At 40.3% G+C, this 27,605-nt stretch overlaps 3 protein-coding genes across 3 annotated transcripts; 2 read left to right on the top strand and 1 right to left on the bottom strand.

Moving 5' to 3' along the window:
* The first annotated feature begins 3,804 nt into the window (after positions 1–3,804).
* Positions 3,805–14,824, top strand: LOC117465045 (serine protease 33). The gene is made up of 6 exons (XM_034107898.2): positions 3,805–4,110; positions 4,301–4,413; positions 4,554–4,633; positions 11,775–12,046; positions 13,928–14,088; positions 14,279–14,824. The coding sequence occupies exons 1-6, from the start codon at positions 4,065–4,067 to the stop codon at positions 14,531–14,533; spliced, it is 927 nt and encodes a 308-aa protein (XP_033963789.1). The 5' UTR covers positions 3,805–4,064; the 3' UTR covers positions 14,534–14,824.
* An 883-nt stretch (positions 14,825–15,707) lies between these two features.
* mapk7 (mitogen-activated protein kinase 7) lies at positions 15,708–21,883 on the bottom strand. Its single transcript, XM_034107663.1, has 7 exons — positions 21,789–21,883; positions 20,258–20,538; positions 19,970–20,135; positions 17,952–19,474; positions 16,780–17,873; positions 16,525–16,649; positions 15,708–16,062 (listed from the first exon to the last, which is right to left on the bottom strand). Exons 2-7 carry the CDS (start codon positions 20,532–20,534, stop codon positions 15,915–15,917), a joined length of 3,333 nt encoding a protein of 1,110 aa, XP_033963554.1. The 5' UTR covers positions 20,535–20,538; positions 21,789–21,883; the 3' UTR covers positions 15,708–15,914.
* A 1,123-nt stretch (positions 21,884–23,006) lies between these two features.
* vkorc1 (vitamin K epoxide reductase complex, subunit 1) lies at positions 23,007–24,633 on the top strand. The gene is made up of 3 exons (XM_034107633.1): positions 23,007–23,254; positions 23,613–23,722; positions 23,922–24,633. The coding sequence occupies exons 1-3, from the start codon at positions 23,085–23,087 to the stop codon at positions 24,131–24,133; spliced, it is 492 nt and encodes a 163-aa protein (XP_033963524.1). The 5' UTR covers positions 23,007–23,084; the 3' UTR covers positions 24,134–24,633.
* Positions 24,634–27,605: the final 2,972 nt, after the last annotated feature.

Genomic DNA, 27,605 nt, shown 5'->3' with positions numbered 1-27,605 from the left:
AGTCATTTGTGTTAAAAAAAAATATAGGTTCTCTATGAATTAGAAATATATGGACAGACATTATTTAATTAAATAATGCTTTATATTATTTATGTTCCAGTCTATACATTTATCTTAAGGAAAAGATCATGTTACAAGCTGCTGATTTATTTCTTCAGTTTGGTTAACTAAACTATAAAGTATTGAACATTTGACACACTCTTCCTCAAATTGCCCTTATTGGCGATCAGCAGAAAGCCTAAAGAAACTTTATTTAATATAATGATTTTTTTTAAATGCAGCTTAAGATTTGAAAGGTTGTTAATGTTTGATAATCTTTGTATGAAAAGTTGTTAAAACGATGAATTGATTATTGATAGAATTGCATGTTATGTCCTGTGGATCAACTAGTCGATCGAGGCGAATTTGATAGTGTCTTCTTAATCATGTATTTGATATAATGCTCATATGGACTGAGTTACTTAATCCTGTAGCGAAAGTTGTTTAGGCCTACAGTGCTGCAGAGACGCTACAGATCAAGTTCCCACAGTATATTTTATAACAAAGGGGCTAAAAGATGTGAGCACCTGGGTATTGTTCCCTGACTACAGAGGCATTGTCCTGCTGCTACAGGCCAGTGAGCTCAAAGCTACAGGACAATAAACAAAGGCATTGTCTGGCCCCAGAGCGGGTTAAAGGAGCACCTCACAGAAACCCTCGGCGATAGACACACAAGGTCTGATGTGAGGCGTGAGTAATGACGCAGGTATGACGGTATGTATGGCCGAGTCAAAGAGCGAGAGCCGAGCAGAACTGGGGTTTACATGTGTCTCTTTGCAGCAGAGGGGGAGAGGAGGAAGATGGAAGCAGAGAGAGAGAGAGAGAGAGTGAAGAGGAAGTATGTGACTTTGGGGTGGGTGTTGGGGCTTGGGGATGGGGAGGGTGCCAGCTTGTTTTATTTCCGGTTGACAAGACTTTGCGCTCCCTTTCTCTCTGTCGCTCCCTCTCTCTTTCATACTCTGCTATTCTTTCTCCGCTGCCCCCATTGCTCTGTCTCCCCCCCTTCTTTCTCTGTTACTTTCCTCCAAGACGTGCCTCGGAGAGAGCAGAGGACTTGACAAGTTCAGGTAAAAAGGACACAAAAATGAGCATTACGATCCTTTAGTTAGGTAAAAGCCCTCACAACACATACTGATACTTCATTATGAGTGAAGGTCCAAAATGTTACTTAAAAGTAAAATGTGTAAACAGAAAAATGCACTTTAAGTAACACATGTGGTTCTCATTTAGCTCAATGACTACATATAATAATAATAGATTTATTTTGTTAGCGCTTTTACAGGTGCTCAAAGACGCTTTACAGATATAGTGAAAAGAAAAGAAAAGAAAGGAACAACAAATAAATATATAGTTAAAGTTAAAGTCAAATAATACAAAAACAATCACACATTAAAAGCCAGATTGAAGAGGTATCAATGCATATCATTATTTCTGATACATAAACATTAAATGCAGCGTTTAAATATTCATAGCTGGTTGAGGTGGAGCTTAGTGAAGCTATTCTTGGTAGCTTCATGTAATACAATTCTTTATATGTTACAAAATCAATGTATGTATGTTTTTAATATGCGTTTTAACTATATCTGTGAAATGAATGTAAGGGAGTAATAAAATAAAAATGTGCCTCTATAATAGTAACTGTAGTAGAGGTATAAAGAAGCAAAACAAATTGAAATACTCATGTACAAATACCCCAAAATGTCCGCAAATGTACTAACAAACATTGAAATTGAAAGAAAGTCAGTGGCAGTTGAGAAATAAAACTGCTTAGTTAATTAAAAATCTAAACTTATAAACCTTAAAACGTGCCATAAACCCCCCACAAAACCTCATCTTCCAGCCCCACCGTTTTATAGCTGGTTACGCCTTTGTTGTTCCTGTATTCAGAAATCATTGGTGCATCTTATTGTGTTCCAGTTGTTGGAATGTGGAGTAACCTATGTGATCCCTATGTGCTGAGTGCAATATCGTGTGTGTGTGTGTGTGTGTGTGTGTGTGTGTGTGTGTGTGTGTGTGTGTGTGTGTGTGTGTGTGTGTGTGTGTGTGTGTGTGTGTGTGTGTGTGTGTGTGTGTGTGTGTGTGTGTGTGTGTGTGTGTGTGTGTCAGTGTGTGTTTGTGTGTGTGTGAGGCAGCGCGTGCTTCACTGCAAAGATTCATGTAGCTCCAGGACATGCTTTTTTTTTAGTGCATCTTGTTAGTTCATTCCTGTCACCTCTCTCTCTCCCTCTCCCTCGCCATCCCTCGCTTTTTCAGCGCTGAAGGGGGGATGGGGAAGGGGTGGTGGACGGGCCTGGAAGGGGAGGGGGCGGCGGCGGTGGAGGCAGTCACCATGGTTACAATGCCACGACAAATATTCATCAAGTCGTTAAAATAAAAACAAACTGGAGTGCATTATAATTGCTCTTACGGACTGGATCCTGTAATGCGTTCATACATTATGAGTGAGGGGAGCGGAGTGGAAGGGGCTCGCACACAAAAAAGACTGCTAACAATATTTAAAAAAAGTTAAAATCATCTGACCTGCGGGCAAACACATATATGACACACTCCCACACATTTCAGCTGTGTGTATATAACTATATGTTTCAATTACCTGTTTATGGAATTCCCTATGAGTACTTTCGTGTGTCTCTTTCTCTTTGTCCCTCCATCTCTCGCTCTTCCTCTACTGTTGTGTAGCCCGAGGCGATACTGTGATGTGTCCTCCCTCTGTCCCTCCCTCCCTCTCCCTCTCTCTCTGTCCCTGTCACCTTCAATTGCTCTGTGAAACTAGACACACTGCCTGGGGCAGGGAGGCAGGGAGGGAGGGAAGAGAGGAAAAGAGAGAAGGAAAAAGGGAGACAGACAGACGGCGTTAGACGGACAGAAGAAATAAACATTTGGTGTCATGTAATACAAAAAGAGTAATGGCAGCCCTGATGTGTGGCACACTCTCAAAAACAATCATCTTTAGTCAATTTGACAGCCAAAAACATCAAACTCGCTTAGCTGTTGGAAAAAATACAATCAGTATACATATGCACATCTACCCAATTTAGGGCAGTATTTGACCTTTGACCTGGGTCATTTTGGGCCTAATCCTACATGCTCCAGGATGCCTCTTGTGTGTGCTATAACCCAGTTGCTTCTCCTTGGAAAATAAACATGTCAAACTGGTTTGTGTTGTTCCTGGATTTGATATATGAAAGGTTATTTTTCTTTAACCCTCATGTAAATACCAATAACACAGGTTATATCTTTAAATGGCTGATACAATTTCTGTATTTATTTTGGGGAAAAAGAGCTATAAAAAAAGTTATACATTATATTATTAGAATATATCCACTGAACGACTCATTAACATGATAAGCGTGCCAATGTAAACAACGATTTTACACATGATGTACAACATATCTTACTCAATATACAGTTAGTTAGTTGAACATATATATTCAACTAAAATAAAACATCGCGCTAAACAACAAGTTAAAGCACCAAAACATTTAAACCGTTAGGCTATTTGCAAGTCAAATCAAAAACAATTGGACTAACCGCATGTTATCACTTACCTCTGTCTGGGATTGAGGCCTGCATGATTAATTGACGAAATGTTAACATGCAAATTCGCTCGGTGGGAACAGAGAAAAGGATCATATTATTCACACAAAAACGGAAAAAGGACATTTCTTGTTACCAAATCCGGAGGCAGATATGGTTGGTCCTCGGTTGTGCTCCTTAAATGTAATTGGTTCTCAGGTGAATCAGGAGGCGGGACAAGCATTTTCATTGGCTGTAGGTGCACAGGTGAATGAGGCGTTTACTCGGAATTTACTTGAGAATTTTTCGGAAAGCCTGGAACCGTTAAGGGATTTATCGACGGCAAAAAGCACGGAAATGCAACTTTTTTAATTGTCTTACTGCTCCAGTTTAAGCCTCAACAGAGGAAGAAGAAGTGGGAAATTGCATGTAACGTTTTTAGAGGATACTGTTCTTTGTTAAGAGATAGTCGTTTCTGCTCAATAGTTGCTGTTGCGAAATCTGACAAAATGTCGCCAAAATCACAGTTTCGTGCCATCTTTCTGTGCGTAATAGGTGAGTTTGAACCCTCATTTCCCCGATTCATGTCCCCCTTGCTCTCGCCATGTCTGCTGTTTATTTGTCCACCTGTTAAACATACTGTGTTAGCTAATCGGATATAACTGTATTTTCGCTTTTTGAGTAAAAAAAACAGCTTCATCGGCCAAAAGTGAATATCAAATGTAATTTGTGTTAATATATTTAGGCGTTTTGGCTTCCTATGCCCAAGAATGTGGCCGATCACCGATAGTGGAGAACAGGATTGTGGGAGGGATAGACGCCATAGATGGTGCTTGGCCGTGGCAGGTGGATATACAGGTAGGTCCCTTGTAATACTCTTCAGCATCAGTTATATGTGGGGTTTACTCCAGGTCTTGTTTATAAAACCTGCTGAGAGGGAGTTTGCTTGTTGCTTGCCGAGGTGACTCACTCCTTTTCCTCCCCCCTTCGGCCTCCAGTTAACGACTGCTAGTCATATCTGTGGAGGCTCCATCATCTCAGAGAACTGGGTCCTATCAGCCGCTCATTGTTTCCCCAAGTAAGTAAACTGTCCTCAGCCTCACTGATTCACAGCTGAGAGACAATCCCATTCCTTTGTGTGCTGTGTTGGTCATTTTAGGTGGTAAATATCATGTTATCTATTCAGGAAGCTTCTATATCCCAACTTGATTGATTTGTTTTAAATGTTTAACTTATTGCAAGGATGCACACCAGGAAGTCTTATAGAAAATTACTTTCCCTCCAAACAAACCCTATTTGATTTATTTGTTTAATGTTCAAGGTTAGTTTATTTATATAGCACATTTTAGGACACAGAGGCAATTAAAAGTGCTTCACATAGGCATTTAACACATAATAATTGAAAACAAACACACAAAAAAGACAATTCATAAAAGCGATAAAATACTGGCTGCAGCTAAAAGTGCAATGATAAGGCACGGTTAAAGGATCTCAGGATAGGCTGCATTAAAAACAAAGCTTTTTAACCTTGATTTTAAAAGAACCCAGGGTTGGGCCTCAGAATTTCAGGCAGTGTGTTTTCCAGGCTTGTGGTGCATAAAAGTTAACCAGGAAGTATCTTAGAGTTTTACAATCTATTTCACAAGGTAGTAGAAATACCTAGTCATAACACAATATATAGAAACAGTCAAAATACTACAAGAACAGCTATTAAAAACAACAAGTCCTCCAACTCATACGACCAAAAATGTCGTTTGTTCAAGCGCTTAATACGACCTATAATTACGTTTTAAAGTTGAAATAACCCTCTCGAAAATCCTAAATTGTAGGATAGTTTGGCCATTACAATGCTTTTTGCAGTAGGGCCTGGCTCATTTTGTGGCATCTGCAGGCAGTGGCAAGTCCTTCCGGCATCTGCCACAGAGGCCGCTACTCTGTGGTAGCTGTGGCAAGTACTTCCGGCATATGCCACAGAGGCCGCTACTCTGTGGTAGCTGTGGCAAGTCCTTCCGGCATATGCCACAGATGCCACAACTTGCCGAGACATCTGCCGCTGCTCAACGGGAGTTGCCACAAGATGCCAGAGTAAGAGAAGGTTTACTGTAGCTGCCACTCGCCTTCCGTGGCAAATGCTGCTATTTAAACCCGTATTTATCGTGTAAAATGTCGCTGTTTTGGCATGACTTTATCGAACTGATCTGTACACAGGACTGATGATCTGTACACAGGGTTGGGTTGTAACGGAATACATGTAACGGCGTTACGTAATCAGAATACACAAACCAAGTAGCCCAACTGTATTCAGCTCGCGTTACATTTGATAAACAACTAATCCGAATACAGTTACTTTCGTAAACCTGAAGTGAATACATTTTGGAATACTTATTGGAATTATTGGTGGAAAAGTTTCCTCACAAAATGTATCCTAATATTCATTACCGGCAGAACTGTGTGCACACATGGATGTATAATAAGAGTGTGCACAGCGCAGCAGCATGTATGTGAGGCCCCGCCCCCGCACGCAGATGAGAGAGAGATCTCTTTTTAAATATATTGAAAGTTAGAAACGGAGATGGTTCGATAAAACGTGCAAGATAACGTTTATGTTGCATTTCTTTATTGTCGAAATGATGACATTTCATAACGGGATAACATCAAAGTGAATGGCCTGCTGCTGAAGGCATGGGGCAAATATAAGTCCTTTGGCTAATTTATAAAGTAAACCTTAGCATCTCACTAGCAGTGGCAACTGCAATCAGTTACAGCTGCCCTAAGTCTGTAGCCAAGTCTAATAACACCAGTGTACACGTTGCTGTGTCAATACAGATATGTATTTGTTAATTATTTGTCTTTACTAGTCATACACCTGGTTTATCGTAGCAAGCAGTGTAAACTCCCCTCAAGAAGCGACAATTGCCAAGGGCGTTGCAACCCTCACTTGCCAATATTTCATCATAAATATAGCACGTTTGTTTATTTTAGCAAACCATGCTCCAAGTAAAATTGAATAGAAATGATAATGTATACTCTTTTTGAAAAACAGAGATCGCACATCAGTCCTGTGTACAGATCAGTTCGATAAAGTCATGCCTAAACAGCGACATTTTACACGATAAATACGGGTTTAAATAGCAGCATTTGCCACGGAAGGCGAGTGGCAGCTACAGTAAACCTTCTCTTACTCTGGCATCTTGTGGCAACTCCCGTTGAGCAGCGGCAGATGCCTCGGCAAGTTGTGGCATATGCCGGAAGGACTTGCCACAGCTACCACAGAGTAGCGGCCTCTGTGGCATATGCCGGAAGGACTTGCCACTGCCTGCAGATGCCACGAAATGCGCTTGCTGTCTCTCGCTTTTTGATTAGATTTCTAGCGAGAAGTATATATTGTACTTTTAGAATCCACGTCCAGTCGATATGTAGGATCTATAGTTTGATAGATATTACGAAGATGATTTGTATGCGGCACGGCAGCTTCCATGTAAAGTTACGGGTTGAAAACAGTATTTCCGGTCTCGACGTTTTCATAATAAAACCAATGATCAAATGATTTAACAGTGATATCTGCAGTACTCATCCACTAATAAACATGAGTTTATCCTTGTTAATTATACGACATTTATTGGTTTAAATTGTGTACAATGCTTTTGTGTTTTTCCCATAGGTTTTTCTCTTTCGATTCTGAGAGACACATTTCTTTTTTCAGAGGTTTTGATAGGCTAAAATCACGCCGCAATGCACGTCGGGATATGGTGTTTATGTGATATGAAATCGGAAAACATAAATAAAAATAAAATAATACTTTATTCCGAGTGTTCTTGCTTTTCTCTTTGAAAGTCATCACATAACGGCATTGTAATACACGGTTCAGCTGCATTAAATATTACTAGGGCTGTCAAACGATTAACATTTTTAATCAGATTAATCACAGCTTAAAAATTAATTAATCATGATTAATCACCATTCGAACTATGTCCAAAATATGCCATTTCATTATGTATATTGTTGTGGGAATGGAAAGATAAATGAAAGAAGGCGGATATATCCATTTAACATACAGTCGCCTATGTATGTATGTTTATTATAACATTGTTCTGTGTGTCAAAATGAAGTCGGCCCACACACCTATCAATCATCAAACCGTGGGGTCTTATTTCATTACGTGTTGATTTCTATCAACATGGGGGGGAGGGGGGGGTGATCTAACCGCCTTCTGGAAAAGCTTCACAAGTACGTCGGTACACAAATGCGCTTTGTGACACAAGTGACGGTAAGCATTTCAGATTGTTGCCGCGCATGCGTAAACTGTATTTTCCTTTACCGTTCTGTTTTAATTTCACCACAAAGTGAATAGTCTTATGTTTGATATTATTATGTTTTATTAACTAGACCACTGTTTTTTTAACCCACACCGCCTAGTGGTTAAAGCACGTTATTAAATAAGTTATATTTTATGAAAACATTTAAATATTAAGAGTAGCCTACATACAAAATAGGGGTCAATGATAGAAATATAGAATAGAAAATATCAAGAAGATACTGTAGTGATCTCTACAATAAAACAGTTTAGTGCAGGACGTCCAAAGATATTAACAGGAGGATGTAAATCTCTAAATGTAGTAGAGTAAAAATACCAGGTTAACCTCTGAATTGTATTGGAGTAGAACATAGTACATGCTGCTGTAACAAAAACATTTCCCAACTTGGGATCAATAAATAATCTTATCTTAAGATGATCGATGGCTTCTGCCATATTTACTAAATGTGCATCTGAACCTTGACAAGTGCATGTTTCAGGCTTATCAATTAACAACAGGAGGGGTCACAGACATAAGACCAGCTGTTAAATAAAGCTCTTCTGACCTTAGCTGTCATGTGGGTATATTAATGCTGCCCATTATGGACACAAGCAATTTTCACCCATGTATTAATTATATGTTTTAAATTTGTTTTAATATGTTTCGTATCCCCTAAACCTCCAGGGATGTATACAGTTTAATACTGGCAACTTCTAATTGTGGGAAATACGAAAACGTCTTTTTAAAACTACAATTCCCAGTAGAGACGGGCGGGGGAGGGCTGAGCTGGACCCGTCCAAGTCCAGTTTTGGAAAGTCGGCCGTGGTTCCATTCCATTTCAAAGAGCCGTTTGACACTCGGCGTAACCTTGTCGCACTGCCACTCCAACATCCAATCACAGAGCTTGAGGGCTAATCACGGGGTTTGTAAAGCAAGGCGGATGTTGTAGTCCCAAACGATAGCTGGGGATTCTGGGTATTGTAGTGTCTTCGGAAACTTTGTAGTGTCTAAACTCCGAAAAAAAATGTTTCTCCGAATCGAAGGTTAAAAACACAAAAGCATTGTACACAATTTAAACCAATCAATATTGTGTAATTAACAAGGATAAACTGATGTTTTTAGTGGATGAGTAATGGAGATATCACTGCGTAATCATTTGACAGTGTGGGGAATACTTCCGGTTTTATTATGAAAACTTCGAGACCGGAAATACTGTTTTTACCCACGCTAACTTTACATGGAAGCTGCCCCATATACACGTTCTCCTGGCGAGACCTCAAATCATCTTCGTATATCTATCAAACTGTAGATCCGACACATCCACTGGACGTAGATTATAAAACTACAATATACACTTCTCGCTAGAAATCTAATAAAAAAGCATTTTAATGGCCAAATTATTCCACAATTTAGGATTTTCCAGAGAGGGTTATTTGTGAATAAACGACCCTCCGGAGCGTTTGCAATCGACAGGAGCATGTTGTTTCTTACACGACCACTAGAGGTGCTACACTTTAAACGTGACTCTGGGTCGTATTTAGCTGCTGAACAATCGACGTGGTTTTTTTGTAGGAGGACAGGCTGATTAAAAACAGTGGCCCCAGTGTGCGAAAAAGTACACGTCCCACCGTCCGGGACGTGTTATTTACAATATCGGACAAGTAGATCTTTCAATTGACTTGTCCGGCGGACAAGTGACGTTTTTCGACCTGATTTATTGACAAATTATTGATAAATTCAGTTTACAAAAGGCAGAACTCATTCGCAAATTGTCCGTGTCCGCCATTGTTCGTTTAGAAATGTTAGTTTTGGTTCTGCTTGTCGATTCCTAAGGAAATGCATCTCGACGCTTTCTGTACAGTTAGACGGGGGCGGGGCGGGAAGTGTAGCACAGTGGCAGGTTGGGAAGCAAAACTCGGTTCCGAGTAGGAACAAATAACAATTGTCCGGTCCCGGGATTAATAAGAGTTGTGAGGACAGGAGGCGAGGCCGAGCCCCCGAGCCCCGCGGACTGCAGCTCTCTCTCTATGCTCCGTATCAGCTGATCGCTGCACGGTGCAGCTCAGCGTCTCTCGTCTCTTTCTACACACAGTGGATCCGCTGCCTGTTTAACAGCCTCATCTTTGTCAAACTTTCTTATGTTCTTTCTCTAACACGTAATGAAGGTTATTAAGCGTTTTAGCTCCTGTGTTGTTAATATTGATGCCATTTCCTTTTTGAAGTGAAGCAGCCTCCCTGTCTGTGTCCTCGCGCTGTCCTCACATCCCCGGACCCCCAGACTCGGAGGAGCACAGGGATGTCAGTATTGTTTATGAAGCAGGGTATAGAAAGTATACTATTTATTAACTTTTACAAACAGTGAGCAGCTGGGCAGCTGCAGCAGGTGTATTGCAGGACATGTGTAAGCGTGCAAGTGTCTTTGAGTTGTAGAAAAGCGCTAGGATAGGCTATAAATATAATAATAATAATAACTTTATTTGTATAGCACCTTTCATACAGGGGATTGCAGTTCAAAGTGCTTTACATCAGTAAAAAATAAGACATAAAATCAGTGTAAAACAAGCAGCAAGAGCAAAGCATAACGTGGGATAAAATAATTAAAAATAAAACATGGAGAATAAAACATAGAGAAATAGTGCAATGTCAATCACAGAGAATAGTGCAGTATAATAGTGTAAAATCAGTAAAATGCTTTGGTAAAGAGATTAAGCCTTTTAAAAATGCCTAATGTATTGGCTTCCCTAATATTGTTGGGTAACATGTTCCACAGTTTTGGGGCGTAGTTTACAAAGGCTGCATCACCGATCTTCTTAGGACTCTTTCTGGTGACCTCTAATGGACCTGCATCTGATGATCGCAGTGTTCTGGTAGGTGTGTAGTTCATTAGAGAGTCAGCAATGTAGCTGGGTCCTTGTCCATTTAGAGCTTTGTATGTGAGGAGAAGAACCTTAAAATCAATTCTAAAAGTTACAGGAGGCCAGTGTAGAGTAGCTAAGACAGGACTAACGTGTTCCCTCCTTTTGGTATTCATCAGTAGTCTAGCTGCAGAGTTTTTAATGAGCTGGAGTCTTTGTACCTTCTCAAACTGCACCACTTAGAACTAACTAAACAATGCAGAGATTATTTTTATATAATTGTATTCAATAACCGTAAGAAATTAAACAGTATGAAGTGATTTGTAAATAGGAATACAGATTTGACTTAATGTTTTCATAAATATATTTTTCTCCCAGTTTGTCACGGGACTTATTTTTACCCTCTCAAAGAACCGGAATCGAGAACCAAAAATAACCGGAATCGAAAAGCAGAACCGGAATCGTTAAAATACAAACGATACCCAACCCTATGTGTGATGCAGTAAAATCTTACCGCTCACTTACGTTAGCGGTGTTGTAAAAAACGTGGGAAAATGTAAAAAATACGATGACGAAGAAGAAGATTCCAGTGGCCCCAATTTTTGTCAATTCTGGACAAGTGAAAAATGTATTCGGACAAGTACATTGCCAAACTCACTTGTCCATGGACAAGTACTCTCTAAAAACTTTTTCTCACACTGAGTGGCCTTTCAATAAAAAAACAACCACATGCCTGTGTCCTGCGCCATTGTGATGAATTTGACTACATCAATAATAATGAGTGTTTCTAATGTTGAGAACTAATTGTCGATTATTTTTAATGAATGTTGCTTAGTAGGGCAAAGGAGTTTTCATTTGATTTATTTGACTTTACTAGATGAATGTTCAAGGACCAACATGTTGTTATTAAAGTGAGTGCAAGTGAGCAGAACTTTGTATTTTTCTCCTAGATTATAGTAAACATTTCAAGTAGCACCTGTCTGGCATTAGGCCATTACATTCCCTATTGTTTCACATTTCGAACCCCGCTCAATTTCCATTCATACAGTATTCATATGTCTTCTATCAGTCCCTCAGATTTAAGCTCTTACGTCGTCTACGTTGGCCGGTACCGGCTGAACGGATGGAACCTGCACGAGTCGACGTACAGTGTGAGCCGGGTGGTGATCCCGTCTGGTTACAGCGAGCCGCACAATGGGAAGGACCTGGCGTTGGTGCAGCTGTCCAGCTCAGTGACCTGGTCAGATTACGTCCAGCCCGTCTGTTTGCCCGACTCTGGCACGCTGTTCCCAGGAGGCCTGCTGTGCTTCGTCACCGGTTGGGGAAATGTCAGGGATAACGGTAAGGCTTGCTAAATTCTGCACATTGTCTTAGTATATGTAAAGATTAGGTTGTGCAGCAGTTGATGATTCTACAGGTCTCTGAAATGCCCTGGTTTTTCTGATGTCATGCATGATAGTGGAACACACTCATCATTTGTGAATACACTTTTATTTATTTGCCATACAGTTATATGTTTATGATATTAATTATTATATATTTTTTAAGATAAATATGTATGTGTGTGCTGTGCTGGAATACCATAGTGAAGAGTACAGTTTGGGTGGGAAATTGATTCATGTAAGAATCAAGATGTTGTTATTTTTAACATCAATATTTTATTAGTTTTACTAGTTTTACCAAAAAAACAATTTTTTGGTAAAACATTTTAATAAGCCTTTTCAAATATAGAAACTCTCTTATACACACCCTTTACTCCACTTTTCATTTAGGGGTGTGAGAAAATATTTATACACAATAAATAGTTTAAAATACAATCAAGATGTCATTTAAATGCTTAAATGCACCAACATACTAGTAATTATCATTCATTTTGAACCATACTACTGTAGATTGTAGCATACAGCCACTGACTACCTATGTTAAGTATTTTCTTAATGTTATTATTTTATTTATGAATCATTTAAGTAGGCCTTAGGTTAAATATCAAATGTGTTATATCTCTCCTCCTGTCAAGTTATTCTCTCCAAAATGTACTCTTAAAACATAGATGCGCAGAACTGTCGGCTCACAGCTGATAAGAGTTAAGGCTGCGAGGTCAGTGAGATACAAAGCCTTGCGACACATTTCAGAGACAGCGATGATACAGATCTTTTGCTTTGAAAATGTTAACAAGGGTTTTAAGGAACCATCGAGTGTTACAACTTTGGATAAACAAGTTTATCGCTTCCCCTATTTAGGATAAATCAATCATTCAATGTTTATTTATATAGCCCAATATCACAGATGTTACATTTGTCTCAGTGGACTTCACAGTGTGTACAGAATATCAGTATGACAATACGACACCCTCTGTCCTCAGACCCTCACATCGTACAAGGAAAAACTTCTGAAGAAAACCCACAGTTTAAAGGGAAAAATGGGAGAAACCTCAGGGAGAGCAACAGAAGAGGGATCCCTCTCCCAGGACGGACAGACATGCAATAGATGCCGTGTGGAAATTGAAAAGATAATACATTTGCAACATAGGTAGTCCAAATGTTTGGAAATACATGTGTGTATAATAGGAAGATGAATCCATGAGGATATCCATCCAGGACCTATGATCCAGGACCACAGCCACGACTCGCGATCCAGGGCTCGCGATCCAGGACACAGGACCGCAGGATCATCCATGACTCCGGATCCCAGTGTATATAGACACCAAAAAGAAAGAAATTTGGGGAAGCTGGGTTAATCGGAACATGAGAGTACACAGGTACAGACGGAGAGAAGGAAGAAGTAAGATGTCCCCCGACAAACTAAGCCTATATCAGCAAAACTAGGGGCTGAATCTAATCAGCCCTAACTATAAGCTTTATCAAAAAGGAAGGTCTTAAGCGCACTCTTAAAAACGGATAGGGTGTCTGCCGCCCGAACACAAACTGGAAGCTGATTCCACAAATGTGGAGCTTGATAAGAAAAGGCTCTGTAAATATAAGAAAAGGCTCTGTAAATATCGAGAGAGAATGGCTTGGCTTCAGAATGTATGGTGTTGTACAATGTGATTGCACTATTCTACTAGATCCAATAAACCGTTAGCACCAGAGATCACTTTGGTGTCTTGCAGCCTTCTTTGATTCTAAGTACTTGTCTCATTAAGATTTTCCTTCACAGAAGTTTAGTTGCAGAAGTTACAAAGTCTCCCTCACCATCCTCTTTTTGTCCCCGTGTTCCCCTCAGTCCCTCTGCAAGGAGTCGGGACTCTGCAGGAAGTGGAGGTGCCAATCATTCCCCAGAGTTCATGTCAGGAGATGTACCAGACGCACCCGACGGAGCAGGTGGACATCCTGTATGACATGATCTGTGCTGGATACCAGAACGGCGGCAAGGACTCCTGCCAGGTACTGTTGGATCAGCTGTTTGTGATGCTCTGTGTTTACAGTCACTCAGTCACACTCACGAGCAAAAACAAAACCTGCAGTGAAGAACACGTGTACTTTTCCTGCTAGCATGCACTGTGTCGTTTTTAAGATCTTCCCTTCGAGCACTTTATTTCCTCCCCAAGCTGATTTGAGTGTGTCTTCTCCTCAGGGCGATTCAGGAGGGCCCCTTGTCTGCAAGATGGTGAATGGGACCTGGGTGCAGGCGGGGGTGGTGAGTTTCGGACTGGGCTGTGCTCAAGAGAACCAGCCAGGTGTTTACGCGAGAGTCACCAGCTACTCCAGCTTAATCAGAGACACGGTCCCAGGGATCCGCCTGTATGGCCGAGCTGCAAAGAACTGGTGTGGGAGGGCGGCCATGCTGGTCAGCTGGCTGTCCTCTCTACTGATCCTGCTTCAGAGGTAGAACACTGGATCAACGCGATATCAGGCGATATGAAGGAGAAAACAAATAATGTCAGACTCGCGTCCAAAGTTATCCTGAATGGTAGAACTAGAAACCTGAAGTGCATATCAAGCCATATTGAACACGAAATGTAATTTTAATCGTAATTTTTTTAACTGATTAAAAGTAGTTTTGATAGGTTTGTATTTGAAATCAGAATGATGAGCTTAATAAATTATGTATTTGAAATCAGAATGAGCTTAATAAATGATGTGTTCTGTATTTGAAATCAGAATTATGAGCTTAATAAATGATGTGTTCTGTATTTGAAATAAATTGTTCATTTGATTCTTAAAGGTCAGTGCTCTGTTCAACTTTTTATAGCAGAGTTTGGAAGTGTTTTACAATCTACGTGTAGGTTTATTTATGCTCTTTTAAAGCTAGCCTTTTTATATCGACATCTGATTACAACTCCTCAGTGCTGACGTTTTTGAACAAATATCCCCATCATATTTTCAGGACACATTTCTGAGATCAAGTTTTTTTTAATCCTTTTTCAAATGTTTATTTTAAAAGCAGTAAGTAAATTTTAAGGTGTGTTTCCAACAGTACCAACTTAATATCAATGTTGTTAGGGAATCATTCTAACTCCTTTACTCCTAAGATATCTAACCTTTTTGCCCTTTGACGTTTGTGACTAACCCTGACTCTGTTATCTCCCTTAAGGAATGTGTGGCTCCAGCCATATGGCGCTGGCTCCAGCTATATGTTGATATTCCCAGTTTATGACCGGGCAAATCTCGGACACAAATGGTTTATGGTTGTGAGAACGCTGGAACACTTCCTTCTCTGTGTTTGTGTAATCTTCGAGGCCATGAGGGTCAGACAAGTGATTCACTGTCCCCAGATGTTTAGGCTATTTCCCCCAATATGTTGATTACTCTCTGTAAACTAGTTTAAAAGGTCTAGCGAGAGAGAGGCGCTTGAGAATTGACGTGGCAACCCTCCCGTGCAGTCAGAACCTCTGGCTGTGTGAGTTGTGATGCGAATCCTCCGGCCGATATTTGTAATAAACCATCGGTGTTTGACATCAACGCTCCAACTCTCCTCGTGTCTCTGAGTCCTGACTCTCCTTTGCTACAGAAGTTTCCCTTACAAATGTTACTGTCATTTATTAAATATCCAGAAGCAGAGGCAGGTGATGACACTTCTTTATTAGAGAGCGCAACATGTCATGGTAATAAAAAAAGACTACTTTGTAGTGCATATTTATAAAAAAAAAAAAAAGCTAGCTTTTAAATTAGTCTGTATAAGTCTTCAGTCAAGATTTTCATGCTATATTAAAAAAATCGAACATTCACACAAATCAAAGTGTTGTCTTATAAAGTCCAGGCAGGGAAGGTCAGGCATCAGGAGGAATGGTATCAGAGAGGATCATGGGAGAGCCGAGTTGTAACTCCTGCTGCAGCGATTCCAGATCAGCTGGCGTCATGCGGTGCACCTCGCTCCAGTCAGAGAGCAGGGAGGCTGAGAGGGGGGCCGAGTCGTAGCTGAGGACGGAGCAGGGAAATACAGAAAGCATTCAATTATCCCTCTTTTTTATATTATGCTCATTTAAATAGCATGAGTGACAACACCGTATCATTGTAATGAAAAGTGATTATTTACAGTATAAATGCATTGCTGGTCCCACAGCGAGTATTTACATTGTTATAGTAAAGGGACAGTGCAGATAAAAGGCAAAATTGAAGTTATTAAATATTAAATAACGAGGCAGGCACATTTATAAAAGAAAATAAGTACACATCGATAGTAAAGCCAGTAATGCATTAAAATGGCAAAAGAGTATATATTGCACAACTTGAAAATGTTGTTTTTTTTTTAATGAGGGAGAATGTGTTTTTTGTGAATGGGTAAAGTGTAAGCATGAAACTATCATTTCATTTCAACTAGTTTTAGACATTGGATTAGTTTGTGAAAGCGAACCAGGCTCACTATGTATTAGACCTTACCTGTCACAGTGTTGCAGGTCTGTGAGAGACTGGTTGAGAAGGTCATCGAGGTCAAAACCCACGCCGTACCCGGCCCCGCTGCCTTTAGGGGTGACGGAGAACACCGGGGGCAAAACGTCCTCCACCTGACAGGAGAAGAAGAGGAAACGATGGGTCAACTGAACTTCCTGAAGATCAGTTCAAGGCAAGCAGGAGATGTGACATTTCATTCTGTTATATATGTACACAATAGAATATTTTACAAGAAAGGCACACCTGGGACTTTGAGAGCTGCAGTGTGACTGTATGGATGTCGGGGGCTACAGAGGGCCCTTGCTGTCCAGTGTCTGTGAATCCTAAACTGGGATGAGGCAGTGAGGGGACCCCTAAAGCCCCACAGAGAGGGTTTGTCGTCTGTGTCCTGGATTTCTCTCCTATAGAGGTACACAGCTTCTCCATCGGACCATTGGTTGCAGTCGAGGGGTTCGGGTGGGCGTTGAGGTTATTCTGGCGTCTGATATCAACATTCCCATTTGTCTCTCTGCTGGTTAATGTCTGAGCTTTAGCCAAAAAACTCTCCAGGGGAAGCAGTTGCGTGTGAGGTTGAGGGTCAGGCTGGGTTTGAATCTGAGGTTGGAGAAAGCTTGACGGAGGAGGCTGCGGTTTCCTGTTTGGTTGTGGTTGTTGCGGCGGCCTCGTCTCGAGATGCTGCCCGTTCCAATTCCCCAAACAGCCGAAACCACTCTGTCCGTTGCGCTCGCTGTGAGGTTTGAGCGCGTTGTTCTTAACAAAGCCACTAGTGACCGACATTATATCCATCCCTCCGCTTACAGCAACGGCCGCGTCCGCTGAAGGTTTCCTCTGGCTCATGGAGAAATGTAAGGGCGGTTGCTGGGTGCTGGGAGGCTGAAACAGGCCCTGCTGGTTAGGTTTAACTTGTGAGAGTAATTGTTTAATAGCTTCCTTGGCTGTCTTATTGTTCACGGCTCCGTGAGTTTGATCACCGATAGCTACACCCCGGTGGGAGTTCACGTTACAGTCGTTGTTCTTTGCTCCGTCGTTATTAGGAGAGTAAGATTTCTCATTGCGGCTGTCCATCATCTTTGTCCAACGTTGCAAAAGGCTTTTGTCGTCGTCACTCAGCAGAACCCCACCCAGCGAGTCCCCCTGCCTCCCCTCTCTTCTCTCCTTTTCCTTTATTTTCCTCTCCCTCTCTCGTGCTCGTTCCTGCCTCTTTTTTCTTTTCTCCTCTCTTTCCCGTTGGCGCTCCTGAGCTGTGACCGGCCGACGCGAATCTGGAACTGAAGACGAGGAGGATGATACACCTCCTCCTGCGGCAACGTCTATGCCCAGCGCAGAGGTACCTCCATCTGCAGTGAAGATAGGAAATGATGTTAAAGGGACGTCTAGTCAATGATATAAGAAGATATGAAAAACAACAAACTTACCACCCCTGGCTTTATTTCTGAGAGCTGATTTCAATAAAGCCGCTTTAAGAGCAGCTTTAGTATCCTCTGAAATGGCTCCTTCTTTTCTGGTCCCCTCTCCTGGAGGAGGCCGGGCGTTCTTAGACAGTGACTGTGAGAGGGTCTGAGACAGAGACTGGGCCTGAACCACGGAGAGACTTAGGGAAGGCACAGTGGCGGGTAGGGGGGTCATGGTTTGAGCTGGCGTTCCTGGAATAGATGAGGGAGCCTGGGTCATGTTCTGGTTCTGCGTGGGCTGACTCAGAGGAGCCTGACTTCCTGTTAGCTGCTCCTGCACCTCACTGTCTCTCATTGTTTCTGACAGAGCATCCTGACCAGACACCGGTGTTGTTAAATCTATAGTTTCAGGCTGACCACTGTCTGAGTTGGCACTGGGCATGTCCACATCAACTGGGCCACTCTCGCTTTTGGAAAGTAGAGGCAAATGGTGTGTCAAGTGAGGTGGGGCGGCTTTTAAAAGGGACCCAGTTGTAAATGTGTGGCTCCCTTCTGCTGGTATGTGATCTTGTTGCTGTTGAGATTCCACTTCCCTCATTTGCTGTTGTTGAATCTGTGCTGCTTGTGGGTGTTGTGCCATTGGAGCCAGTGTGGATTTGTTTAGGTGAACAGCAGAGGGCTGAGCATTACACTGGTTGCTGCTTTGTGCTGCTGCTCTGACGTTTGCCCTTGCCAAGGGCCTGAACTGCAGTCTTTGACGGCAGCCCTGTTTGTTTTGATGAAAGTCCTGGATCTCCATCAGAATGGCCTCTTTAATTTGTTCCCTGTTCATCTGAAGCTTGTCAAATTCAAAGTCAAAAGCTGGCACGCATATTGGCTCATCATCTGGGTCGTGGTACTTTGACAGGTAAGGATGCTCCAGCGCTTGCGTCACACTGATTCTCTCACGAGGGTCGAAGCTCAACATGTTTAGCAGCAGGTCCAAAGCCTCGGGTTCAGCTTGTGGGTACAGTTTGGCCAACGGTACAGCAGACCGTGATGGAAGACTCTGGACATAGGAGCGCACCCTGTCGGCTCTAATAGTACTTATCAACCCCTCAGGAGGAGTGCCTAACACACCCAAAATGAGCGTGAGCTGGTGGACATAGTGCTTCCCAGGAAAAATCTGCTTGCGACCCAACATTTCCGCAAAGATACAACCCACAGACCACATGTCAATAGCCAGGCTGTAGTGATTCAGAGACAGCAGGAGTTCAGGAGCACGGTACCATCGAGTTGCAACATATTCAGTCATGAAGGAATGAGACTCCTCGGGGTGAGAACTGAGACCCCTTGCCATGCCGAAGTCTCCAATTTTTAGCTCACAGTTCTCGTTCACCAACAGGTTGGAGGGTTTGAGGTCGCGATGGATGACGTTGGCAGAGTGCACATATTTGAGGCCGCGGAGCAGCTGGTACAGGAAGTAGCGCGTGTGCTCTGAGGTGAGCGTCTGGCAAGAGTGTATGATCTGGTGCAGGTCACTCTCCATCAGGTCCAGCACCACGTACCTACACACATTGGAAATGAATCAAAGTTAAATATGTTGGAGATATATAAAGTATAAGATGATATCAGCTACAAAACCTACCTACATTCCCACAGACATAATAGTGTTTAACATAAACACATTTTTAAGGTTTTGTTTTAATCCGTTTAATTTAGCCACATTTCATCAATTTCCAAAATGCATATTTCAGGTCCACATTTTTGTTATTACATTCGAAGTTTTTGGATATTGATCAACATTACTGAATGCTCGAAATGGGTGAAAAAATGGTGAACGTCAAGATAAAGGGGTCTATTGCAACTTGCTGTAAAAACTGTTGTAATGTTTAGTTGTTTTAAAATGTGTTGACTAAAATCCGACATCCAATTATTTCATCCAAATCCAAAAGTATATAATAAAAGTTAATATTTCCAGATATTGACTTTATAATACACTTGGGGTTTACAGATGTTTCAAGTCTGAGGAGGAACATTAAACAACAGTTAAAAATACTTACACAGACTTGAAGGCAGAGTGAGGAAGGTTAGGCTGCAGGATGTCTTTGATGGCGATGATGTTGTCATGTTTGAAGTGCTTGAGAATTTTCAGCTCTCGCAGTGTGCGTTTAGCATTTGTCAGCACTTCAAAAGCATTGGAGATCTTCTTTATCGCCACCTGCTGGCCTGTGAAGTGTAAAGACGCCCCAATGAAGAGTTAGAATGACAATATTAACTGATAATAGTATTCAATATTGAGGATTGTAGTTCACACAGAATGCATTTATTCTTCATTAAATCAGTCCTACCATTGTCCCTTCTCCTGGCAGAGGAAACCACGCCATAGGCCCCTGTGCCGATGGTTTCTATGACATCATACTCCTCTCCAACGTCAAACTTCACGTCCAGAGAGTGTGCTTTAAGCAAAGCCAGGTTTTTTTCTGCTGTGCTGGTGTCTGCGGGGCCTCCTGTTTCCTCGACATTACCCTGGTTCTGGTTTTCTCTGCTTTTATCGGTGGCCATTCTTTCAGGTGACATGGCCACATTTGGATAATTTTTTCCTTCTCCTCCCTCCTCAGTTGACATGTTCCTGTAAAGAATCAAACAATGGCAAAGTATTTTTATATTAGGATGGTTATTTTCTAATATTGATTACAAGACGGCAAATGTATGCAAAAATCACAGAAGATAATCAAACTGATGTACAAAGCTACACTACATTATATCAGCCCAATTTAATCAATCATATGTTCATAATTGCAAATACAATTTTTTTTTTATATAATTCAGCCCTACTCAAATGTGAATATTGCCGTTCTTTGCACATCAAATATCTTCATGTTTTGATGTTATAAAAGGCAGATTAATAAATAAAAAATAACCTTTAGTAGCAGCAAAAAATAGATGTGGTATTTATGAGAATAATACAATCCTGCATTTACACATGCATTCTTAAAACACAATATATCAGCATAACCTAAAGGTGGGTAAATTGTGTTGCCTTACAGCACATACTGGTCCATTACTTACTGCTTGTCAAAATGAGTTACTGTGTGTCCTAATAATCTATCCTTAGTTAGACAACGAAATAAACACAAAAAAACATCTGACGCTGAAAGACCAGAGATGAGAGCCACGGATGTGAATCAAACAGGTAATAATCTGTATTTTGAATCTAATGTAAAAGTATCAAAGTTTGGAGGGGTATGTACTATATATGTACATGGGAAGGGTTTGCTTGCTGTTGCTATATAATTGTTCTGTATGCGTTTATAAAACCTTTCACTCAAATCTTTTACTCTCACCCTGGGCCCCCAGGAGCCAAATCAGGACTGTTTCTCAAAAGGTCAGTCAGGTCATTCAGGTAAAGTAGTCTGAACAGCATTACAGATAACACGTATTGGATTCAGACAATGATTTGCCAATTTAGTCACAATATGGATTTAACAAAGGCATTGTTTGCGACCAGACGTAGACAACAAGCTGACCAGCAACTATCCATTAGGCCTGGATGTCAGTCAAAACCTGTAGCTCTGTCAAAAGAAGGATGTCGGTTACAGCTGGAGTCTGTTGACCAATACATAGGCAGAGAACAATTCTACAAGGAGTTGCCTTTAAGGAAATGCTAGTTATTGTACTACAGAGAGGTTCAAATAAACTAATTAGCCTACATGATAAAGACGCAGCCTTACCCACTTTTGACGCAGGGGCGTAGGCTAACGTTACCTGAAGCTGAGGCTTTCTGTGAACGTAAACCGTTAAACAATATCCATCTCGGTTTATATTACCAAATAGGACACACCTAAAAACGTGTTTCGAAGTGAAGGACTAGACTCTCACCTTGTGAACCACCCACAACATTCGTAATTGTGTTTTTAATCCCGTAGTACTACTGCTATCTCTTGTTTTTGTCTGCTGCTTCCTTGTACAGTTCCTTGTTCGGGTTTGAGTGACATGTGGCCGACCAACCACGTTGGACGACATCCGAGAGATTGTCCAATAAAGGGCAGAGAACGTGATGGGAGGCGGGACATCACCGCAGACAGTAGGGTCTCTGTTTTTGGGTGGTAGTCGTGACGCTGTTTTCCACGATACATTTTCGGAGGGGCCATATTGGGACACATTTACCTGCATTTAAACCTCTTTGTATATGTACTGGACTTAAATAACAACTAGTGAAGTAGAACAATACATACTACCACTAATACCTTCACAATTACTAATTACTAAACTGATAAAAGGTCAATAATAATTACACTAATAATTTAACTTGGAGCCTGCATGTATGATTGATGGATAGACAGAAGAATGGGGAGATAGACAAAAGGGAGACAGATAGATGGCTTTGAAATCAAATAAAAACTTTAGTTGTTGCGTAAATTAATTATGCACAGTGATGGCTAGTAAATAGTCTTAATGCTTACATTTATTAACTTGTTTTATTATTCATATGTGTTGATAGTTTATACTTACAATACTTATTTGACATATTCATATCCTCAATAAATCAAGAATCAAATAATCAAACTTCTCCTATCACAATAAGGGTTAAATAGTCTATGTATCATGGTATAGCTGGCACTTCAATTTAACGCAACTTTAATTAGTAATTTGTTCATGTAAACAGATGTGAACACATCATTTATTAACAAGGTTGACACAATGACTTTTTGTTTATAATGTACTCTAGTGGGGCAGGCATGTAATAATAATAAAGTAGTTAAAAATGTGTTAGGCCTATAGGCTATGTACGGCTAAATGCTATGTAATGTAATGTACAAAAACAACATTAAACATGTCATATTTTTCCAGCTGATAATATAATGTACTATGTATAACATTTGAATGCAGGCCTGCTACTTTAAATTTATTTTGGTGTAAATTAGTACTTCTTCCAGCAGTGATTTTCTAACACTAAACAGACTGAAGTCCACATTAAATACACAGAAAACAGTCCTCCTGGCTGGTCTGTATCCGGCTGTCCAATGAGAGGCCGAGACAAAAACCACCGGACCAATCAAAACCGAGAACCCAATTTTTTAACACGTCACTTCCCAGGAGAACAATTTAGTGAAGTTTGGAAGGAAACCGAATCGGACATCTACAGTCATATCAATAAACTGAACTGTAACAAACATGGCATTGCCGAAATGGGAGCGAAAGACGCGGGTATTTCTCTGCGTGTTCGGTTTGTTCTTGTCTGTTTATGCGCTTCACGTCGAGCTGTCCCGAGAAAGTAACCCAGATTACAGAGCGATGTGCGACCTGGGGGAGTCGGTGAGCTGCTCCAAGGTTTTCACCTCCAGGTATGTTAGCTATTTCTCGTGTGTTTGCTCATTCCTGCTCAATTGTGCATAATCCCTATACCGCGACTTGTACTTCAGCGACAATTGAATGATTTCGTGCTTTTACATGATCTTGTTAAATCTGCATCTCCAGCCCAATACACTGCCACATGTTAAATTCCTTTAAATGCTTTAAACCCCTTAAATCAGATGCTGATCTACAATACCAAGTAGAACATCTTCTTTACATTTTTTTGTTTTATAAGCTGCATGCCTATATGTTTTACAGGAGATATAAACCATTATGTAGGCTATCTATTTACTTTGTTTTCAATATGTCCTTGTTATGTCCTGACTGTCCCTTTTTATTTTTTGGCAGATGGGGACGTGGTTTTGGTTTGGTCCAGTTCTTTGTTGCCGCAGATAACCCTCTGAACCAACCCAACAGTGTGCTTGGCATCATATTTTACACTCTGCAGATGGGCCTGGGTTAGTTTGTCATTATCAATATCCCCTGCAAATTACAGTGCCGTTTTGAGTGTTTTTATGCAAAGTAATGTATGTAACATTCAGAATGTTAGTCAACCATAGCTGCGCCTGCCTCAACATTATTTAAGCAATCATATGTCATACAGGATTTCACCAACATTACTTATTTAACATATATCTAACTTTTTTTTTTTTTCAGGTCTGTCTCTGTCGAAAAAAGCAGCAATGTTGTTGGTCTTCTTCTCCTGGGTGTCTGTGGCCGGCTCACTCTACCTTGCATCTATTCTCGCCTTTGTTCTGGGGGATTTCTGCATGGTCTGTGTGTCAACATATATTGTGAACTTTGCGTTACTCTTTACCAACATCAAACGTAGAAGAGCAATTGAAGGAGTGAAGGAAAAGGCTGGATAACAAGGGATACTTGTGAAATTCTACACCTGAAGCTTCACTGGATCTGCAAGCACGTTGTCTTCCACAGTTCTTCTGCATGCTGTTCAGACCGTGCAGAGAAACAGGACTGGATATGCATCAATGAAAATGTACATGATGATTTTTAGTACAGAAACTTGTAAGAGCTGCTGTCCTTTTTGTATAAGAATTTGTGATGGTGAATACACATCTTTGAACACTAACTCTTGTCTCATGTGATTAAGGCCTGGCTTGTGAAGAAATGTAAGATCCTAAAAATGGGAATACATGAATCCACATTCTAAAATACTAGGTGGTAAAACAATGAAGAGACATGCAGTTACTCAGTGTACCCAGGAGATGGAGCCAAAAAGCACGAGATAATCGTGGTGAATGTAGAGGTAAAGTGTTATTTTGAAACCACAGTATTCACATGGTTAAACAAACCCATGTAATGTGATATGGTCTTCAGAAATAAAATGGCTAACTGCTTGCTTACCAGGTATGATATTTTTTTTTCTGTTGCCAGCTTGTGTTGTTTGGAAGGTTAATTATTTGCTATGATTTCAAGAATCTTTTTGAGATGAAGAACAAACATGAAAGCAGCAGGATAATGGGATAAATCAGGCCTTTTGTGCCGAACAAACATAGCTAATGTTAGCTACATCAACTGACAGTGGGTGTAAACTGAAAATTGAGGAGTAATAAAGTAAGTTGATGAGACCGGCTATGCGCCAAGCCAGTCACATTTAGGTCATCTGAAATGGCGCATAATGTAAGATGTTATAACTTTCTGGTTTTGCATCCGTCCAATTTGTTGCACAAACATTTTTCACTCACTACAGTCTATGTTACATAACACCATTTCACGTCCTATTCAGCAAGTCTAAATTACTGCTGCTATTGATTTGCTGGATGCAGTGAAAGGTTCAAGATGCCCCACCTGTTGAGACACAGCGTAGTTTGTCACTGGTGTTCATTTTATCCAACTGGGCCAAATTGATTTAGTTGTGGCACAGAATATGTCCTCCTGTCATTACAATCAGTTTTGAGTCAAACTGTAGGACTTCATTCCTGCTGCCACTGTGACCTTCATCAAACATCTGATAAAGAAAAAATGAAGACAAATGTCATTTTCGACGTGTCCATTCACTTTACAGGTAACTACAGTGTCCAAAAGAACACCTTGTTCAATTCAACGACAAAGTCTAGACCAATAGAAACAACTCAAAAGAAAGTGTCAATCCTTTACAAATGTATAGAAAGGAAAGAGTTTGTTTCACAATACAGTATTGTTTCAGCAGCTTTGTTAGCATTCTTCCTGACGGTTGATTGAGTGAGGACAGACAGCGTCACAAACAAGGCAAGTTTATTTATATAGCCCCTTTCAGCACCAGGCAATTCAAGGTGCTTTACAAAAATGAAAGACATTCAGATAAAGGCATTTAAAAACAGTAAAAGATAATAAAAGAAACATTAAAAGAAAAACAAAAAATGAAAGACATTAAGAAAATGGCATTTAAAATCAGTCATTAAAAAGAAAAGCTAATAAAATAAACATTAAAAGATAAAAGTTACAGTGCAGTCTAAGATATGAATAGTTCAATTATTTCGGTTCTTGATTTTTTATTTATTCACAGAACCTCCCTTTGGAAATCCGAACATTTCCGTCCCGATTGTTAATTTAGACTGATTGTTTTCACCATGTTATGCTCGCATGACATGACACAATCGGACCCTCAGGAGGGTGTACTAGCCCCCTACTCTGCTTTGCGTTCCATAGCAAAGTATTTAAGTGTTACCTGAACACCCCGTGTTACCAAAACACTATTGTTCACCCGTCGGTGCTGTGATACTTGTTCCTCAGTACAACTCACCTAAAAACTGATCGTAAACCCTGGCTGCGATGGATATCCCAAATATCCTACTTTTGAGCAGTCCCTCTCATAAATGTCATGGAGAAATTAATTAAGTTTAAATTTAAAACATTAAAAGAAAAAATACATGGATAAAAGTTACAGTGCAGTTTAAGATATGAATAGTTCAATTAAAAGCAGCGACAAAAAGAAAAGTCTTCAGCCTGGATTTAAAAGTAGTAAGAGTTGTAGCGGACCTGCAGGTTTCTGGGAGTTTGTTCCAGAGATATTATATGTTTGACCTATATTTCTTTCTATGTTTTCTAAAATGGAGCAACTGTGATTTCCTCTGGGACAGTATTCTGATTGATCATTTAACGCTTTAAAACATGGTAGCAATGTTATATGTTAATTTGAACAAGGGTCTAATTATCAAATGTGGTGTTGATAGCTGAAAACCAAAAGAAAGTCTACACTACTGTATTTACAAGCCATTCATATGATGAGCTGGCTGTGTCAAATGTTCAGACATCATTCAAGTTGGACTTCAGCATATTTTCTTTCTTTCTTTTTATACCTTTATTTAACCAGGATAGGTCTCATTGAGATTAAAATGATTTTTTTCAAGAGAGTCCTGGCCCAAGAATTATAGCACAGTTACAGACAATTTTAACACACAATCACAACACAATCATATACTAAGTTTAGGGTCATTCCAGAATTGGAGGACAATTTAGACACCAACATTTTTGAAAAATGAACCTTTTAATTTATAATTCTTTTTTATGTATTTAGGAAAAACAGATAATAAACCATCACAAAAAGGGATTTGCCCAGCTAAGGCATCAAATGTATATTTTCCAATGAAGAATTACCCCTGTTACTCTAATTATAGTAACAGGGTTGAAAATCAATGCTAATTTGAGCTTTAACCTCAGGAATTATTGCTAGATGTAGCATGTAATGCTACTTTCAAGGCAAGGACAAACTTGGATATTTAATGAAAGAAAGATAATTTTGAAATGAATATGCTTTATTCTGATAATATGAGTAACAGGGTTGAGTGGGTTAGAGTGCCACACTCTTTTAAGACTGAAAAGATTGTAAAAATATGAAAAATAAATGTACAAGAGAGGACTTAGTTTTGGTCTACCCATGGCACTAGCACATGGCTTGCTGATGTCACTTCCACTGTGTCATCTGACTTACAGTTTTTTCACTTCCTCTGCCAATCTAAAACGGTTTGGGTAGATGTTACCATTACAAGAGACATATATCAATAGAATAATACCAACAAAAGTAAATAAAATCCCTATTTTAAATGTTATATTTTACATGCAAGTTGGTCACCAAGAAGCGGTGACAAGAGAAAAACGCCATTTAAGGGGGTGTTCGAGAGCTATTTGATAATTTAAATAATATTTTGAAACCACTTTTTCTACAACTTTATATACATTTTGTCTCAAGACAAGTATGTTTAACACAACAAGTGCATGTTATAGCTTTTTGGGCATGGATTATTATATTTTTTATATGGGGGACATGAAATGTCCTCCAATTCTGGAATGATAGCCAAAGCATTTACAGACACAGCGGCCAGCTTCAATAGTTATAGTAGC

Source organism: Pseudochaenichthys georgianus, chromosome 19 (assembly GCF_902827115.2).
Source record: "Pseudochaenichthys georgianus chromosome 19, fPseGeo1.2, whole genome shotgun sequence".
In the NCBI taxonomy this organism is placed as follows: Eukaryota; Metazoa; Chordata; class Actinopteri; order Perciformes; family Channichthyidae; genus Pseudochaenichthys; species Pseudochaenichthys georgianus.
This window is presented reverse-complemented; position numbering and strand designations above follow the sequence as displayed.

Excerpts from the sequence above, each read along its gene's own strand:
- LOC117465045 (XM_034107898.2), top strand. The coding sequence starts at position 4,065 with ATGTCGCCAAAATCACAGTTTCGTGCCATCTTTCTGTGCGTAATAG. Across the intron at positions 12,047-13,927 it reads GGGAAATGTCAGGGATAACG|TCCCTCTGCAAGGAGTCGGG; the intron begins GTAAGGCTTGCT and ends TGTTCCCCTCAG. Across the intron at positions 14,089-14,278 it reads GCGGCAAGGACTCCTGCCAG|GGCGATTCAGGAGGGCCCCT; the intron begins GTACTGTTGGAT and ends TCTTCTCCTCAG.
- mapk7 (XM_034107663.1), bottom strand. The coding sequence starts at position 20,534 with ATGTCAACTGAGGAGGGAGGAGAAGGAAAAAATTATCCAAATGTGGCC. Across the intron at positions 20,136-20,257 it reads TGCCAGGAGAAGGGACAATG|GCCAGCAGGTGGCGATAAAG; the intron begins GTAGGACTGATT and ends TACACTTCACAG. Across the intron at positions 16,650-16,779 it reads TGCAGCTCTCAAAGTCCCAG|GTGGAGGACGTTTTGCCCCC; the intron begins GTGTGCCTTTCT and ends TTCTCCTGTCAG.
- vkorc1 (XM_034107633.1), top strand. The coding sequence starts at position 23,085 with ATGGCATTGCCGAAATGGGAGCGAAAGACGCGGGTATTTCTCTGCGTG. Across the intron at positions 23,255-23,612 it reads TCCAAGGTTTTCACCTCCAG|ATGGGGACGTGGTTTTGGTT; the intron begins GTATGTTAGCTA and ends ATTTTTTGGCAG. Across the intron at positions 23,723-23,921 it reads CACTCTGCAGATGGGCCTGG|GTCTGTCTCTGTCGAAAAAA; the intron begins GTTAGTTTGTCA and ends TTTTTTTTTCAG.